Raw genomic sequence first — 20,188 nt, 5'->3', positions numbered from 1 at the left:
ATCATAATTTAACGTAAAACATTTATCTTTTTAGTCAATTGAATTAAATTTTATATTTAAAATGAAATATATTTTATATTTTTTTTAATTAGAGTTTTAGAGTAAAAAAATATTTTTATTAATTTCAATTAACTTAATTATCTTTTGAATCAATCTAAATAAATTTATGTATTCAAATATGAAATGTAAAAATAAATTCATACCATTTTACAAAATAATTTTGAAAATATTATATAATTAAAAAGAATGTAATCCACGTGAATTGTAATATCCATTAAATAAAATGTATATTTTATATATAATTTATTAATACATATATTTCATTTAATTGATACTATAACCATATTTAAGTAAATTTTTTTTACTGATTTTTTACTAGATGTTAAAAAAATCCATTAATGAGTTTGAATTTTAATTGAAAAGAAATTAAAATAAAAAATCCATTACAAAGGGAATTGTCCACCCTTCAAAAGATCAATCACCTCTGCTCAATCCGATTCCAAAGTCACGCCTTCAAACCCCAACTTCACTGCCCGTTTGATTGCATCGGCATTCCATGGTTACTTTAATATTTATTTTCATTTTGTTTTTTTTATTCGCAAAATGAGAATTATTTCTATTATTCACTACTATAATATTATTTTTTAGACATACACTTTGAAATAAATAAGATATTTATTTGTAATAATTATTATTTGAGGTAAAATTTTATTAGTCTCTAAATATTATTTGTTTCTAATGGCTCAAATTTTGAGACAAAAACTTATTAGTCTTTAATTCATTAAGATTAACTTTATTTATATATAAAGTTTTAAGATTTTTTTAATTTGTCACTAAAAAATTTCTTTTTTCCATATTAAAAATTTAATAACAAATTAAAAATATATAATTGTGTTAAGTATATATAGATTATATATAAGGTTAAATAAAAAAGTGATTTTTAAAAAATTAAACATGTAAATACATGCACATATATTTATATTATATTATGTTTGTATATATTAAAATAAAAAAATTATATTTTTCTTTTAATTTGTATAAATAAAGCTTTTAATCAATATATTGTTATTAATTATTAAGTTAACAAGTGTTGTTAATTTCTTAAGAAAAAACTAAAAAAATTTGATAAAAATACTTTTACGATTAAAATACAAATATTTTGATGATTTGAATTTATTAATTATACATATATTAATATATTTATTTTTTAATTATTATTTTCAATTATATTTATACTTAAAAATATATAAGTACTATAATAAATGTAATAAAATTTAATTTTTTAATATAATATATTAATGATTATCTATTATAGTAAAACATTTATATGATGAATTAAAAATTAAAAATTTAAATTATAAATTAAGAAAATAATAGTTTTTTTAAAAGAAAAAAAAAAGAAGCAATGTTGCACATAACTTTTTCTAAGAACTTGAATGATGATGGTTTCCCTATAAAAATCAATCCTCTTCTCTTGACATTTCAACAAAAAGTAGAGAATATGGTCCGCTAGTTATAGTTTCTTTTATAAATTATATTTATTTATTTTTGATAATATTTATTATTTTTAATAATTTAAATAAATTTTATTTAAATTGTAGTAGTAAATAAATATTATATTATTAAAGTCATAAATACATTTATATTAATAATTAATAACATGAAGAGGCTAATATATAATGACAAGGTAATTTATTTTTAGAAGATATTATTAGAGAAAAATTTATTTAATTCTCAAAGTAAATTTAAAAATTTTAGTGTATGTAATTAAGGTCAATTTAATTTGTCTTTAAAAATAAATTTAAAGATAAATAATATAATTTATTGAAATAAAAAGAGAGATAATTTTTTTTATCTCTACAAATTATTAATATAGATAAATATATTTATTTTTAAATATTAAATTTGCGTCAAATATATATGTATCTCTAATTATATTTATGGATAATAATAAATAAAATAATTAATTATTTATCTTTAAAAATATATAAAGATAAATAAATAATTTTTAAAATCAAAATTTTTAGCCTCAAAATAATAATTTTAGTGTAGTGATTTAAAGATAATTACTAATAAATATATATTATTTTAATAAAACAACAATAAAATCTTCTTATGCAATGTTTGGATTTTGAGATTTGAATCCTATAAATGAATTTGGTCAAAATCTCAAGTAATTTTTAGCTTTTATTTCAAATCGAAATTTTTAATTGAAATTCTAAAATCTATTCGCAAACTTATTTTATACGCTTCATTACTAAATAAAATAAAAATAAAAATAAAAAAGAGGTCTATATAATTTTATTGCGTGTGGTAGAAGACTCTTATGGACTTTCTTTGCAACTATTTTGTTACCATTGTTAACGTGCAGGCCGTGGACTCTATTTCCCGCCATTAGCCTACTCTCTCCATAAAACGTTTCGCTGCCAATTGACACGACCGTTACGAGTTTTTTGCACTCTTCTCTAAACTCAATCTCTTATGTGGAACATCTCCCCTTTTCGTTCTTGAAACGACAATGAAGCTCCGTTCTGGTAAAAGAATCTCCAAACCCTCGACTGATGGTAAGGTTTTTGTTCTTAATCACTTTCTTCTTGTTTTTTACTGGTATATTTGGTAGGATTTAAGGGTTTGAATCTTAGTGTTTCGAGCAATTTTAAAATTTTGATGATTAGGTTTTACATTAAAGTGATTGATGGTTTTGATGTTCATGGAGGTTGTGATTTTTATTTTGTTTGTTTAATTTTATATTTAAGTCAGTGTTCTGTCTCTGCAAATTATGTATTACGTTTTCTGCAATCAATGTCGCTCTGTTTCTGAGTGTTTTGATGTGTTATTCTGGAGCAGGCAATGAGCAAGGGGAACATGATTTCTCTAGTGAAGCTGACGACAATAACCCAAATGGTAGCGGCTCTGATTTGTATTATTTGTATGGGCCGTCTTCAGATTCTGATGATGACAGCTCCCGTAATAAATGTACTTTGATTATCCTTTCTTTCTTTCTTGCTTGCTTGCTTCTCTTTCTTTCTTTCTTTCTTTCTTTCTTTCTTTCTAGTATTTCTTTCTTTTATTTCTTCCTTTCTTTTTTATTTTTTTTATTTTTTGGGTTTAAGTTTTGTGCACTGATGAAAAATAAACATTCTGGGAATGTCTTAAGGAACTATGTATTCCACTGAAATGAATGAGGCTTGTGAACTGAAAGGTTAGTTAAACATTGAGTTGTGATATGTCTCTAACGCTTGAAATATAGTTGTAGGTGAAATTGTTGAAGATATAGAGATTTTAGGCAAAAAACGGAAAGCAGAAGCCCAAATCTGCATTGACGTTGATGATCGCGAAGATAGTTTTCTTGCTTCTATGAGTGCTAGGAATCTTCACTTTTCTGATTTTGCAGAGCCATCTGCTAAAGCAAATGTGACAGAAATGGAGTCCAAAAATGAACCACCACCTGCTCAGCCACCAAGAGCAGCTGATATTGAAGTTAATGCAGAGAAAAAGAAGAGAGTGTATAGGTCAAATAGGAAGAGGGATAAAGTTAGGTCAAGGCCAATGTGGGAAATTTTGGAAGAAGAGCATGATGAATGGATTGATGAACATATAACAGAAGATATTGATTTGGATCAACAACGTTTTATTGTTAATGAAACAGCTGAGCCTCCAGCAGAGTTGATTATGCCTTTGTTAAGATACCAAAAGGAATGGTTGGCCTGGGCTTTGAAGCAGGAGGAGTCAGAGACCAAGGGGGGAATTCTTGCTGATGAGATGGGAATGGGGAAGACCATTCAAGCAATTGCCCTGGTGCTTGCGAAAAGAGAAATGCTGTGGAAGACCCAGGAATCCAATGGATCCACACTGTTAGCTGGTTCCTCCATTGATTTGAGTGGAACCAAACCCACCCTTGTAGTCTGTCCTGTGGTTGCAGTGAGCCAGTGGGTAAGTGAGATTGATCGTTTTACAACAACGGGAAGCACCAAGGTTCTGGTTTATCATGGAGCCAATAGAAGGAAGAGTTCTAAAAGGTTCTCAGGTTATGATTTTGTTATAACTACGTATGGTACTGTTGAGGCTGAATTCAGAAAATACATGATGCCACCTAAGAAAAAGTGTGCTTACTGTGGGAAGTTGTTCTATGAGAAGAAGCTCAGTGTTCACCTGAAATATTATTGTGGGCCTAATTCTTCCAGAAGTGCAAAGCAGTCTAAGCAAGACAGGAAAAAGCTCAATACTGCACCATTAGCCTCTATGCATGTAATAGAATCTCGTATAGATGAAAGTCATGGATTTCAGGATGATGTAATGAAGGGAGCTTGGAAAAGGAAACAGCATGGTGAAGAAAATAATATTGAGGCTATGGAGAATTGGGAAGTTAAACAAGCTTTGCATAAAGAGAAATCACTTCTATACTCAGTGAAGTGGGATCGCATTATTTTGGATGAGGTAAGATGGCATGAGGTAACTTATTGGTGTCTTCAATTTTCTCCTTTGAATTTGAAGTTGCCACTGTTTGATTTTTTGTGAATCTATCAGGTTTTAAGATCTTCTGTACTGCGTCCCCTTATCTATATCTACATACATGCTGGTAACTTAATGTTTATTTGGAGTTGATTTATTAACAAATGTAGAGAATAAACTGGTAACTTCAAGCCTCTTTAGGAATTTCCTGATTGTTTATGCAATTGAAGTCAATTCTAGAATTCTATCTCAAACTTTCCTGTGGTTTCCCGTAGGATATTAATACTAATTCCATTTAGCTTCTTTTTTATGAGAAATTTGCCATCTATCTTACTGTGAAACAATATGAAAAAAAATGCTAAATGTATTGTTGTGTTGTTTTTTATTTAATCACTTCGTCACTCACCTTTGTGCTCTACAATCAATAGTTGAAGTTGTGATTGGGATCCTGTCAGGATGGTGAGAATGTCATTGTTGGGATCCTCTCAGGATAGTGATAATGTCATAATTGGGATCTTCTCAGGATAATGATAATGTCATGATTCATGTTTTAGTTAACTGAAGCCATTGAATTGAAATTGACAGTTTGGACTATCTCCGAAACTAATTTTGCACTTCCGTTTATGCCAATGAGTGGATGGCTACATAATTCTGTGACAAATTCTAATTGTCATTAGTCAATTCGAAACCAGTTGCTTGAATTAAGCAAATATCAAATTCATGTTATCACTAGCATAGTGGAATCTAAATATGTTAACAGCATCTTATGTTTCTTAATGTTTGTTTGCTGTTTATAATGTGTACAATTTGATAGAAATGAAGGAATATTACGCCTTTAGGGAAATTTAGTAGGATAAAATATTAGGAGGTCCTCTTTCATCTGAAACTCATATGATTGTACATTTTTTATCCTCACAAAAGTCCCCGCATATCCATGCTTTTGTTTTTTCTATATTAATAATTATTTAAACCTGTTTTGCTTTCTAAATTGATCTTTCACTTTTTTTTTTTCCTCATGTTCTAAATAGGCTCATTATGTGAAAGATAGAAGTTCTAATACTGCAAAAGCCATTTTTGCTTTAGAATCATCATATAAATGGGCTCTCACTGGTACTCCCATTCAAAATCGTGTTGGAGAACTTTATTCTCTGGTAATTTCAGTGTATTTTAGAACAATTAACTTGTGATGTGAAGACTTTGTTGTTCAACTTATGCATTTGGGCTTCCATTTACACAGGTACGCTTCCTGCAAGTAGTCCCATACTCTTATTACGTGTGTAAGGCTTGTGATTGCCTAACCCTTGATTATAGGTATGGTTTGAGATTCAAAGAATTTTATTATTTAGTTGACCTTGCTTTGAATCTAATGTAAGGCTGATAATAAATTAGTGTAGTTCTATCTGGTATGTAAAACAAAGCAAATTATGAACTTTCAGTTTTATGTTCTCATATTCTCAAATAAGCAGAACTTTAAAAATGATCTTTTTACATGAAGTAATTGGCTTTCTAATAGAATGTCAATCTCATTTTCTCTGTACCATGAACTTATGGCTGTTAAGTTTGTTGATGCTAATTACATATATAATTCGCATTCGTATGACATGTCACCTTCAGTTTAAATATTCCAAGTTTGCTAAATTTGATGCTGAACTTGGAATTTTTATTTGACAATTGACACTCAAGGTATTTGTCACAATGGACTTTATATTTGAAAAATTCATAAACAAGAATCTGGTCCATTTGAACACATTCCTGTTTTTAAACACTTCCTCTTTTTTCTTCTTCTTCTCTCTCTCTTACTGTTGAGATGGTTGCTTGTGAAGTCTAAGTTTTGTCCTGTTGCTGTTTGCCTTTCCTCTTTTGTTTCTTGTCTGGATCATTCTGACTGAACATTTAATGAAATGTGATGTTAGTTAACCTACTCAATTACAGGCCATCAGCGCAATGCTCCAGATGCCCTCACAATTATCGGAGACACTTTTCTTGGTGGAATAAAGTAAGTTCTGCTGTTTTCATCTCTACTCTTATTATTTAAATACCTAGGGGGTTATATGATATGTAGCATGTTTTTCAATTCTAATATGCGATTTGTTTCCTTTTTTTTTTGTTAGTACATTTCTAAACCAATAAAATATTATGGCGGTGATTTAGCAAGAAGAGCAATGATATTGCTCAAACATAAGGTTTTGGGAAACATAATACTTAGACGCACCAAAGAAGGCAGGGCAGCTGATCTTGCTCTTCCTCCTAGGATGGTAATGTTCTCCTACTATAAGTTTAAAGTTGTTCAGGGATTTTGAATAACAATGCTTGCACCCTTTCTTCTCCAGGTTATGTTGAGGCGCGATACTCTGGATGTTAAAGAAGAAGATTATTATCAGTCATTATGTAATGAAAGCCGGGCACAATTTAATACGTAGGCCATGATCCTTGTTGCTTTCTCCTCATACATATTGCATTTTACTAGTCTACCAGTCTACTTGTGGCGAAGCTTGGATGTCATTTTTTAGAAATACATGTTAAATTTTATTATGAATATTACTATTATTTTAAAGGATTTCTTATAAAAGAAAATATCCATAGAGTTAAGTAAGGTAAGAAAAAAAATTAAATATAATTTTTTTTTTTTTTACAAATTAGTAGATAGAATCAAACTCTTAAAACAAAAAACCTTTATTTGGAATTCTTATTGTCACACATTGGTGACCATAAACTAAAAGAGAGTGCATTTATCGGCATGCAATAATATAAATGATATATTAAGAGTATTTACTTCTTAATTTTATTAACAATGGAAATTCATTAAAAATTGTAATTGAAATCTTTGGAATTGGTCATTGGAGGGCCCATAAATGATAATTCATTAAAAGTTTTTATGTATTCTTTAAAAATTCTACACACACACATATATATATATATATATATATATATATGGAATTTTTTCAAGGGGAGAGGGCAATGAAAGTCCACTGATTTATGTCATCACAAACATTTTTGTTTAATTGCCATTTATTTTCTTTACAGATATGTTGAGGCTGGAACTGTGATGAATAACTATGCACACATATTTGAACTTATCACTCGCTTGCGGCAGGTGAATAAATCAATCCATTGAATCTGGTACTTTGATGTTTTGTGCAGAAGTGCCATTTACTTACAAATCATGTGTTAATGTAAAGTAGTAAAGGGTTTTTTGAATTGATTATTAACTGATTTTGAGTTTATTAGATGATTGATACTAGACATAAGTATCGCACAAAAATAGATGCTAAGCTAATAAGTACTACTGAGGAAATTTGTTGACATCATTGTTTGTTTCTTTATAAAAATAAATAGGTAAACTTTCACTTTAATGCAAGAGTTCTATAAAACTAGGAGAAAGTTTTAACTGTAAACTTGATCCCATCTGATTTTGATTCCAAATTTGAGTACTACATTCATTGGAAGGCTTCATCATTTCTTTTCCATTTATTATTGTCCATTGATTGATCTTGTCTCTCTCTGTACCAAATTATAGGCAGTCAATCATCCTTACCTAATAGTATACTCTAAAACTGCAATACAAAAAGGAGGAAACTTGTTTGATGCTCACAATGGCCAACAAGATTGTGGCATTTGCCATGATTCAGTTAAAGATCGCGTGGTGAGTTTTCCTTTTATGTTATTATGTTCCTTTTTATCTTTTGATGTTCAATTTGTGCCTTTTTACAACACCCCCAACATTTCCTTCAATTTCCCTTCTGGTACTTATGCTCAAGATTGTTCCATCAACTTTTTTTTTAGTCCTCAGTTGTTGTTTTGGTACTGAGAATACAAGAGTAGGAATGGGAATGAAGGTCCATTGCTTTCTAGTTTTTAATACTGGACCCCTACATTGGGATGAATATCAAGTCCTTACAGTTTATATATTAATGATCCTTATTCTCATCCTTTGTCTTTGAGATAATGAAAATCTTAAGGAATGTAAATGTTAGAATATGGCTATGATTGTGTTATGTAATATAGGAGGAGGAGAAGAAATAGGTAGTTTGGGATATGGATAAGGATGTATTTTGGAGGGAAATATTGTTAGTAGAGCAGTTGGAATAAATTGAAGCAATTAGGACGTTGTTAGCTTAACTGAATAAGTAAGTAGCTGATAAGCTACTTTGTTATCAATACAAAGATATTCTTCTCTTCTCAAGAATTCTATTCTCTTCTCACCCAAATCTCTCTCTTATCATCTATTTCTTTATTCTCGAGATTCTTTTTCCAATCTTTGTATCTAGAGATTGTTGCTAGTCGAATAACTGACATCCTGGCATCAGAGCTGGGTCCTGTGAGGGATTGATCTACAGTTGTGGATCTGGAAACTGCTGAGATGACTAGATTTGGAGTAGTTACTCAGGAATTGACTAGTGCAGCCAAGATAGCTGAGTTGGAAGATCAAATTAAGGTTATGCAAGAAGTTGCAAGGAAGGAAAATGAAAATGTGATGGAGAAAATTAAGCAGAGTGTAGAGGAAACCAGAAATGTGATGCTGGAGTAGATGCGATCTATGTTTGAGGTCAATTAGGGGATAAGGGCAAAGGAGTTAATTATGGGGAAAAGGAGATGGTTGGAACCTCTGTGGCTTCTCTCAGAGGCAGGGAAATTTTGCCTATACCTAGGGAAAATGGAAATTAGTAGCAGTATGAACACAACAGTATTGTATCCATGGTTGAAATAGAAGGTATGCCTAAAAATTTACCTAAAGTCAAAGCTTGTTACTTTGATGGCAAATAACCTAGGGCTTGGATTAGAAAATGTATCAAGTATTTTGAAGTTTATGGAATACCTAAAAATCAGATGGTGGAATTTGCTAGTTTATTTTTTATGGATAAAGCTAATGCTTGGTATCATAATTGGGTTAAAGGAGTGGGATCCCATTCTTGGGAGGATTTTGAGAGGTAATTATGTGCAAAATTTGGAGAAGATGGTATGTGATTGAGGAATTTATGAGAATGAGGCAAGAGGGGACGATTGAGGAATATCAAGATAAGTTTGAAGATGTTAGAATTGGGTTGGAAAGAGTTATGCCTAATTTAGGAGAAGCATATTTCCTGTATGTGTTTATTGGGGGACTGAGGGATGACATTAGGCCTGTGGTTAGAATGATGAAGCCCTCTACACTTTCACAAGCCTTTGAGACTGCTAGATTCCAAAAGCAATTCCTGAATAGTAGTAAGAAAATTACCGCTAACCCTGGACCCCATCTAAGCAATTTTAGAACTGTTTATTCTACTTCTTCAGTACCTTTTTCTTATAGATCTGCTCAGACTCATTTCACCAATTCTTATGCACCTAAGCCATTGAATTCAGATCAAAATTCTAATCCTAAACCACCAGTGAATACCTAGAAACCTTCACCAGCAACCAGTCAAGCCTTTGTCACTCAACCTACGCCAAAAACAAACCCTGCTATTACCAATAATACCAATACCATCAGACAACCTAGGCCATGTTTTAAATATGGAGAAAAACACTTTCTGTTGTGTAAAATTCCACAAGCGCATCGTAACAAGTAATAAAGTAGTGAGTAGAATATTATTCCCACAAGGAATCTAGTTTGAGTACCAAACTACATAGCAATTGTAATTATCTTGACTACCGAAATCGAAGGAGGAATTATAAACTAAACTGATTATAACTAGAAAGTGAATAAAAGTAAGTTAACTAAATTGAAAATATCAAATAATAAAGACATTCCAGAATTACAGGTTCACGCTCCAATCAATCACAAATCTATCTAACCTATTCAATAAAATGAGAATTATTACTTTGAAGGAAATTAATCCTAAGTTACCTGAAGTCCTTTCTCAAGGCACTCAAATTATATTTTAATAAACTTAAACCCTACTTTCGTGGCGATTAAATTAATCTTTCACTAATTATAAACTTCATATAGAATCTTAGCCTATCTAGAGATCAAAAACCCTAAATTCAAAATCTTGATTATCCAATATTAATTTTTACCTTTCAGTCCTTCAACTAATATCTAGAATCAATACTAAGTGGAACTCACACATAGTATGCATTAAGAACACAAGAAATTGAATCAAAGAATGAAATTCCTGATTTATTAAATAAAATCAAATAAGATCCATAACTGAATTAAAAGTGTTACATCCTTAATTCTAGAATAAAGAGAACTATCCACTCATAGTGAGTTCTACAATCAATATTAAAATAAGAAAATATGAAAACTACATTAAAAGAAATAGAACAAAGAAACGCAAAATGAGAATTTTGCAGCCTTAAACTTTTAAAATTTCGCATGAGAATCTCTTCCAGAAATATTGTTAACGATCTATCCCCAGGTGGAATTGCTGGAGAGAATCTGAGATTTAGTAGTCTCATACTTTGAAGGAAGGCCTGCAAGAAAACTCATAATAGCCAGTTGCTCCCGTTGGGCCTGCTGAACTTTCATATCAGGACTAAAAGGCAACAATACATTAAGTTCCTCATATACCCGTTTAAAATCCATAAAATAGGCCGTGAGAGACTTATCCTCTTTCTCAGTACGGTAGAATGCCTTACAAACATCACAAATATGGGAGATATTCCCTTTACCAGAATACAGAAAATTTAAGTAATCCATCAATTCCTTAACAAATTCACAGTGATTAATTAAACTAATTACCTCATTGTGAATCGAGTTCCGAAGCTGCAAAAACAACCGAACATCCTCCCTTAGCCAAGTTTGCCGTGTATCATCAGTAGGTGGGTCTTTAGTAAGGTGATCATCCTTATCAATGCTACGCAAATAGACCCTAACAGTCTTACTCCACTCCAAGTAATTTGAACCATTAAGTTTGTGTTCTGTGATCTTAGTCATTACCGGAATCACATCAGAAATAATATTCTTATTGTCTGTCATTTGTTGAGACAAAGAAAACTAACCGAAACACTAATCCAAAGTGTTTACAGTCGCAAAATAATCCAAAATCACAAATCAAGCAAATACCGAAATAAGATCTGAGAGTTAAACCTCAGAAGTCCTTTAATGGTGTACTAGATCAGGCAACAGCACACAGTGGTGGAATGAGGGGGTTGAGGCGACACCGGCGATGTTGATCGGAGTCGAAACGGCCGGCAGACCCACCTCCACGCGTTGGCGAGTGAAGAAACGGCGAGAACCTGAGTTGGGCGCGTGAGCCTCATGCATTTGGATTCCGGCAACCGGATCAGAGGAGAAGGCCGGTCGGCGGCCAAGGTCTCTCCTGAGCTGGGTGGTGAGAACAAATAGTCACCCTAGATAGATGACCTGCTCTGATACCATGTAGAAAGAGATGATTCTCCTTAATTTCAATTAATCTGTACATGGGTATATATATACAATTGATTCCTATAATTGTGTTCTACTAATTAGGAAGAAATCCTAAATAAGAAATTCTAAATAGGAATACCGAATACAGAATATACAGAGAAATAACATAGTGATTGACTTTCTATAACAGTTTGTAATAAAAAAATAAAGAAAATAAAGAAAATACTAATAACAATTCACATTGGATTCTAACTCTAGTCTCCTAAAGGGGTTAAAATTCCTAATCAACTACAACTAACTAATGGTCTAAGTCTTCTAATATGATCTAAACACTTCATAACACCTCTTAAATTAAAAGAACACAAAAAAATAGATCAAATATCAATTAGAACCCAAGAACACACAAGAACATTCATAAATATACAATTTTTAGATTTTGGCATATTGACAGTAGTAAAAAATTTAATTTTTAAAAAATAGTCTGACATGACTAAAAATTATGAAAAAATTACAGAAGACAGACAACACATCATACAATATCATAAAATTTATAAACCAAACAAAACCCTAGCCAAATGGTCTACATAAATCGTAACTTTTCTAAGTGACAGAATCGTACTATTTTTTTGTAAAATTTATAACTCATTAACCACAACAGATATAAATGCAAAACCAATTGGAAAAGATTCATAAGATTCTGAAATTAATTTTAGACACTAGATTCACACAAAATTATTAAGAAACAAGAGAGATATGGGTTTCACAAATCGAGTATACTGCAAATCAGAATTTGCAGGAACTCTAACTTCAAGTAGCCATAACTTACAAAATATAAAAGTTTTTTCGGTGATTCTGAGCCTAAAATTAATGGAATTTCGAGAAGATTATGAATATAATTTTACTAAAATTTTTACAGATTCAAAAAATAACAAAAAATAATAATAATATAAGAAACAAAAAATTGAGTATGTGCAGAGTTGTGTATCCCCTCAAATAAAATATGATTACATGATCCACATGAATATGCAAGATAAATTAAAAGACAAAGAGCATAAAATTAAACATTATGTGGCATAAATCTTGAAAAGAAAACAACAAAAATTAACCTTCAAGCTCCCCCTTTTTTCTTCTTTCTCATTAGGGTATTTATAAGGTTTTGGGAGAGAGGTATGATAGGGTTTGGAGTCCTAGGGTGATAAAGTTTAAATAATTTAAACAATTGGGATTGCAAAATTTGGGTGAGACTGGGATATGGATGAGGTGTTTTAACCAATTGAAAGAGAGGGGAAGGAGAAGGCACCAATAGGGAGTGAGGAAGAGGTGTGGTAGGGTTTGGAGTCCTAGTGTGATAAGGTTCAAATAACTTAAACAACTGGGGATGAGGAATTTTGGTGAGACTGGGATATAGGCGAGGTATTTCAACCAATAGGAAGAGAGGGAAAGGGGGCTGCACCAATAGAGAGTGAGGAAGAGAGTGGGACTAAGTGGGAGAGAGAGTTTGTATGAGAGAGGGAGAGAGAAAAAGATATTTTTTTTATTTTAATTTTCAAAACAAAAATTAAATGGGTTCTATTTAAATTCCTAACTAGGTTTTTTTAGGCCCATAAGGCTCAATTAAACTTAATTGGGTTCATTTAAGAACTACCCATATTAAATTTAAATAAAATAAAATTTTATTTAAATTTAATTAATTTTCCAAAAATATATTATTATTCTTTTTTCAAAATCATGCTACGAAATTAATAATTCAGCTCTATGCCTCCAATTTCATCTTACAGTCATACAATTTTTTTCATCATCGGGTTTCCCACGGCTTCAATGCAATACTCATAATAAATCATAAACTAAGGGTCTACACATCATGAATCTATAGTCATCTTCAATTTAGGCTATTGTGGTTCAGGAGGTTGTGGTTGCTGATGCTGATTTTGATTTATGTTTTACAAACTTAGTGGTGCTGGTTTGTTTCCTTGTTGTTTATTGATCAACTGGTTCTGTTGGCTTTGTTAGTTGGACCATGAGAAATTTGGGTGGTTCCTCCATCCAAGATTGTAAGTGTTTCAATAAGGATTTTCAATCGCTCTCTGGTTGAAGTTCCCATTGCTATTCAGATAGGTCACCTGTTTTGTAGAGGGCTTACTGTAGTTATTGCATTCTGAGCTTTGGTGTCCTCAACAGTGGTCACATAATTGGTTACTAGCTTCTATTGCATTGGCTTACATTCTGTCAAGCCTTTTTGACTATTGGTCAAATTGAGCATTGATCATACTCAGTGCATTCAGTTCTAGTACTCCAGTTCTCTTTATATCCCCTCTTATGTTTAACCATTCAAAATTGTGGTTGGCAACCCTTTCCAAAAGCTCAAAAGTTTTGGTCGTGGTCTTCTCCATTAGGTCTCCACCAGTTGCTGAATCTATAAAGCACCTTGTTGATGGTAGTAAACCATTATAGAAGTTCTGAATAAGGAGTCAATCCTGAATGCCATGGTGTGAACACTATTTTTTAAGATCTTTGTATATTTCTCATACATTATAAAGAGATTCATTGTCTTTTTGTCTGAGGATGTTGAGTTTAGCTCTTTGTTTAGCTGTCTTCTAAGGTGGAAAGTATCTTGCTAAAAAGGTTTGTAACAGATCGGCACAGTTGGTGAATGATCCTGCGAGTTGAGATAATAGCCACTTTCTTACTTTATCCCTAAGAGAGAATGAAAATACTCTTAGTCAAATGGCATCTTCAGAAATACCATTCATCTTGAATGTATCGCAAAGAGTAAAAAAACAGTGGAGATGAGAGTGTGGATCATCCATTGGTGAACCTCCAAATTGAGTCTGTTAAATTATGTGAAGCAATGTTGGTTTTAGTTCGAAATTGTTGGTCTAGTTATGCTCAGTTGGAATCCTCAAATAGTTGGGGATCCATAGTCTCTTAAAGGTTTTTGACGATTGTCTCCATGATTGAAGTTTCAGCTTTGTGTTGCTTCTTTTCCTTTTTATCTATTTCTGGATCAAATTCAAGCAGTTCTTCTTCTGGTTTAGTTCTGATCATAAACTAAACAAAAGATCCTGAAAAAGAGTTAAAAGAAACAAAATAAGATAAACTAATAAAAAATAGGTAAAATAAAATGTATAAACTAATATTGCCTATTGTCTAATGTCAAACACAAAGATTTCCCTGCAACAACATTAAAAACTTGTTGTGCAAAAACCCGCAAGTGCACGGATCGTAACAAGTAATAAAGTAGTAAGTAGAGTATCGTTCCCACAAGGAATTTAGTTTGAGTATCAAACTACACAACCATCTAATTATCTAGACTACCGAAATCGAAGGAGGAATTATAAACTAAACTGATTATACCTAGAAAGTGAATAAAAGCAAGTTAACTAAACTGAAAATATCAAATAATAAAGACATTCCAGAATTATGGGTCAAGCAGAAAGGAAGAAAAGTCGAATTGGGAGTCTTTGCTATTATCCATTACTTGGCCCATGCAAGGTAGGGCTGTGTAACTCTCTGACCTTTTAAACCTTGGATCTTATGGAAGAATAGGGAATTGCACGGGGTGAGGGTTGTTGCACGGGTCATGGAAGAACAAGAAGAAAAGGCAAATGTATATTTTGTCTTATCAATAAACCATAAATCACTCCTTTATATAAGCTTTAATCAAGCCATTGATTTTTCTAATCAATAAATGATTTTCTCATAATCATGAGATTCTTCAATATGAGACATCCCATGAATTAAAAGAAAATCTCATCAATTCCAACAATGTTGATTTCTGTATGGTTCAAAGTAATCTCCAAAAGTATGATTTAGATGGTTTAGTATTATTGTCCAATAGTTTGGGATGCTTCAAAGTGAAGCAAATCATTCAATATTTTACTATCATGGTGGCCATGGCAAATGCATTTTTTGGTAGTGATGATATTGTTATAATAAGTAATGATCATGAAGGCACTTCTCAACTCAAACTACATTTGTTCAATCACTTTCATACCAAAGATTTAGGAAAGTTGAAGTATTTTTTTGGGAATCAAAGTTGCACAATTTAATATGGACATTGTTATTTCACAGAGGAAATATGCATTAGACATACTAGAAGATAATCACATGTTAGACTGCAAACATGTGGATACCCTCATGGATCCGCTTGTTAAATTTGTTCCTAGATAGTGGGAGCCACTAAAAGACTCTAGTAGATGTTAGAGACTACTTAGTAAGCTCAATTATCTCGCAATAACACAAAGCAAAATTTCCTTTGCTATAAGTTTCTCTAGACCCCATATGATGGTCATTGGGATGCAATAATTCGCATTCTCAAGTATATCAAAGGAATTTCAAGACAAGGCCTGTTATGTGAAGACATATGTAGGTTCTCTTCCAAACATACAATCTATCTCACGATATTGTGTCTTAATTAACGAGAATCTAATATCCTAGAATAGTAAAAAGTAAGATTTAGTTGCTAGGTTGAGTGCAAAAGCAGAATAACGAGCTATGACCATAGCAACTTGTGAGCTTATTTGGTTGAAGCAAGTTCTTCAAGATTTGAGATGTGGTGGTATCAAACAAATGAAGTTGATCTGTGAAATCATGTTGCACTACATATCGCCTAATATCCAGTTTTTCATGAGAGAAGAGAACAAAACATAGAGGTGAATCATCACTTTGTCAAGCAAAAGATTGGATCAAGATGCATTGCTATTAGTTCTATCAATCCAAATGACCAATTAGCATACTCACTGAATCCCTAAGAGGTTCTCAGATGAATTACATTTTTAACAAGCAGGGTACATATGTATGCTTGTTAGAGGATAGAAAGAAAAAAAGGGGTAGACCTAAATTGACTTGGAGGAGAATAGTACAACATGATCTAGAAGCATTACACATTTCTGAGGATTTAACCTAAAATCGTTCAGAGTGGAGAAAGGGAATCCATATAGCCGACCCCAAATTTTTGGGATAAAGGCTTAGTTGAGTTGAGTTGAGTTGAGTAGGGTACATATGTATGCTTCAGCTTGAAAGGCAGTGTTAGAATATGGCTATGATTATGTGCTAAAATATGCCTGTAAATGTGTACTAGGATATGCCTATAATTGTGCCTGTCAATGTTCTGTAAAAATGTAAATATATCATTCTCAGTGTATGACAAAGAGTATTTATTTATACCGAAAGGCTTGCGGAAATAATTTAAACAATTTATTTCTCACATTCTCTTTCTATTTCTTCTCTCTTCATTTTCTACAATAATGAAGACTTTACTCTCATTCCCGATTTCTATTGTAATTGCACAACTTCATTAATTCATTTCCTGTTTATAATCTTGCTATTTTAGGTTACCACCTGTCACCATGTCTTTTGTAAGGCCTGCCTAGATGATTTCTCTACTTCCTTGGGACATGTCTTATGCCCTATGTGTTCTAGTTTAATTACTCTTGATTTGATTGGAAATCTGGATGGTGGAGATCAGACTGCTAAAACAACCATTGAGGGATTTAAATCTTCTAGCATTCTCAACAGCATCCAGCTAAATGATTTTCAGACAAGCACAAAGATAGAAGCTTTGGTATGTGTTGCGTGAAAGTATTACATTGATTTCAGTTCCTTCAATTAATAGAACTTGTTTTGTAATTTGAAGAACATTGCATGAGTATTTCATATATTTTCCATTGACCATACTTGACATTATTGTGCCAATTTGCAATACATATCTCAAAAGAAGATGGTAACAACTATGCACAAAAGTGGTTAAAGCTGCTGAGTAGGCTGTAAAATCTGGTTTAAGAGAAATAAGGTTATGTTTGTTAGAGCGAAATGTAATGCAATATAAGCAATTATATAATGGAATCTAAGTTGTAATATAATGTGATGTAATTATCATTATATTACTATATTTGATTGTAAAATAAAAATATAAGTAATGTAATAATTTTTGTTTTAATATTTAATTTATTTATAGTGTTAATAATAAGTGGTAATAATTGTAATTATTAGTGGTCGAGTGTTAGTGGTAGCTAATTGGTAGTGTTGGTGGTGGTGGTGGTGGTAACAAGAGCGGTGATTAGATGATGGCAAGATGAGAGTAGTGGTGATTAGAGGGATGTTCTGTGATTAGTGGGTATCAAAAGAGGGATGCTCTGTGATTAATGGATGTCAAATAATCTTTTGGCTTGCTTAGGTTCTTGACTGAGTCTTTGAATTCAAGGTGATTCTGGTGTAGGAATCGTTTGACCTTGGTTTGGTTTCTTGGTTTTGTTTTTTGTGGCTTTCGTTGATAGCAGCTATTGGTGTAATATTTTGTTCCTTGCTTTTCCTGTTCTTGGTGTCTGTATTTTCTTCTCAGCATCTCTCCTCTAGACTTAGACATTAGGAAGATTTATTTGTTGGGGTTTAGAACAAGGAGTCTCATGCTAATCTCTTCCTGTCTTTAATTTTTATAACTAAAATCAGCTTATCAAAAAAATGGTGAGGGTAGCGGTGGTAGTAGCCAGGTGGCGGTGGCCGTGGCCGTGGTAGTGGCATTAATAGTGGTCAAGTGATGGTGGTGGTGACAGAAAGGTAGGGATAGTGGTGAAAGTAGCAACAATGACCAGATAGTGGTAGTGTTGGTGCTGACAAAAATATATAAAAAATTAAAATTAATAATAATGATTATATTTATTTTGTATATAATAATCATGACGTTGCTTTTAAGTGTAATTGATTAGACTATATAATTGCCGTTCTATTACATCAATTTTTTTGTATTATTAAATAACGTAATCAAACATGTGTTACATTACAATTTTGATTATGTCATACCAAACATAATCTAAGGGTGATTTCTAGGGCGGTTTTATAAATTTCTTCTGCTTTTGCATATCCAGCAGCAGCTTTTTTTTTTTTTTTTTTTTTTTTTTAAAGCAAGTATACATGGCTGCAGAGGGAAGAAATTAGATTTATGGTTGAAAGGGATGGTTCAGCAAAGGGAATTGTTTTTAGCCAGTTCACTTCATTCTTGGATCTCATAAGCTACTCTCTCCATAAGGTATAATATATATGTGTGTGTATTTATTGTCTTTCTATTTCATTTCCAGTTGTCTTTGAAATTTTTTGAAAAAAAATCATTTTTTTGGGATGCCTTTCTGCAGTCTGGTATAAATTGTGGTCAATTGGTGGGAAGCATGTCTTTGCCTGCAAGAGATGCTGCTATCAAGAAATTTACCGAGGATCCAGATTGCAAGATATTGTTAATGAGTTTGAAAGCTGGAGGCGTTGCCCTCAATCTGACAGTAGCATCGCATGTCAGTGCTCCTTTTTTCTTCTTCTTATTCCTTTTTTTTCTTGGTGTGGTCCATTTCTTAGTCTGATGCTTTGTGAATTTGCTCCAAATATTATTGTTCAATTATTTATCTAATGCTCTGTTAATTTGATGCAAATAATGGGAATGCAGCACATGAATAGCATTAATAATAATTTATTCAATTAATTTTAATGAGTTCTGTTAATAAGAGATGATCATGTTTCGATAGAGTTCTCTTACTATTTTAGTGCAAGTTCTTGTTACAAAAACCTCAATTTTCAATATTTACTATTGTAATTATGTAGTTAGATATCGTGGTGATTGAAATTGTGAATATTTTTTTTTTCTGTCATTCTTTCTTCTGGGACAACTCGATGTATTTGGTTTTCTTTTTCTCCCTAAATTTGTTATTATTTGTTATAATTATTTATACTCTAATTATTTTATCCTTTTTTTTTTGTCACTATTTGTCCTTTATAACTCAAATTAGGTCCATTTCACTCCCTCTTGTCCTCAGTCCTATGTTGTGCTGTTCTCATCATGGCTTCATTTTGTAGGTTTTCTTGATGGATCCTTGGTGGAACCCAGCCGTGGAGCGGCAAGCACAAGATAGAGTCCATCGGATAGGGCAAAACAAACCAATCAGGTGCTGCATTTAGCTCAAGATTCTAAAACTTCATGATAATACAAGCTAGGTATTTTCACATTAAGGGCTTACATTTTCTTTTCATTCGTAGAATTGTGAGGTTTATTATTGAGAACACAATTGAGGAGAAGATTTTGGAGCTACAAGGAAAAAAGGAGCTAGCGATTGAAGGGTAAGGTCTCACTTGTCTTCCTGCTTTCTTATGTTCTAATGGATAAATTCCATCTGTTGAGTATTAGTCATGATTCACAGGACTGTTGGTGATGGGTCTTTAGATGCCCTGGCAAAATTAACAATGGAAGATCTGCATTTCTTATTCAACACTTGAACATGAGACAGCATCCGCTCCCATAGTTGCTCTTAATTTTGTCACTGATCAAATTAGGAAATTGCACACATCCGCTTATTATGTTATAGTTGTTCTTTTTTAGTATATATGCCCCCTACTCTTAATCTGGGCAGTTAGTAAAAATTTCAATGGTTTGAAAATTTCTAAGGTTGACACAATAAATTTCCAATGGTT

At 32.0% G+C, this 20,188-nt stretch overlaps 1 protein-coding gene across 3 annotated transcripts; it reads left to right on the top strand.

Moving 5' to 3' along the window:
• The first annotated feature begins 2,349 nt into the window (after positions 1-2,349).
• LOC110645249 (ATP-dependent helicase rhp16) lies at positions 2,350-20,140 on the top strand. Of its 3 annotated transcripts, none has more exons than XM_058129229.1 (16): positions 2,350-2,564; positions 2,848-2,976; positions 3,257-4,437; positions 5,481-5,603; positions 5,690-5,763; positions 6,385-6,448; positions 6,564-6,707; positions 6,783-6,868; positions 7,477-7,546; positions 7,970-8,095; positions 17,073-17,303; positions 18,660-18,764; positions 18,868-19,020; positions 19,577-19,665; positions 19,757-19,837; positions 19,918-20,140. In XM_058129229.1, exons 1-16 carry the CDS (start codon positions 2,519-2,521, stop codon positions 19,991-19,993), a joined length of 2,778 nt encoding a protein of 925 aa, XP_057985212.1. In that variant the 5' UTR covers positions 2,350-2,518; the 3' UTR covers positions 19,994-20,140. The 3 variants fall into 3 exon arrangements, with proteins under 3 accessions (XP_057985212.1, XP_057985211.1, XP_057985213.1); XM_058129228.1 differs by having other exon boundaries at positions 3,251-4,437; XM_058129230.1 differs by lacking the exon at positions 5,481-5,603 and having other exon boundaries at positions 3,251-4,437.
• The last annotated feature ends 48 nt before the right edge of the window (positions 20,141-20,188 follow it).

This window comes from Hevea brasiliensis, chromosome 10 (assembly GCF_030052815.1).
Source record: "Hevea brasiliensis isolate MT/VB/25A 57/8 chromosome 10, ASM3005281v1, whole genome shotgun sequence".
Classification (NCBI taxonomy): domain Eukaryota; kingdom Viridiplantae; phylum Streptophyta; class Magnoliopsida; order Malpighiales; family Euphorbiaceae; genus Hevea; species Hevea brasiliensis.
Note: the sequence above shows the minus strand (reverse complement) of the source record. Positions and strands in the feature narration are given on the sequence as shown.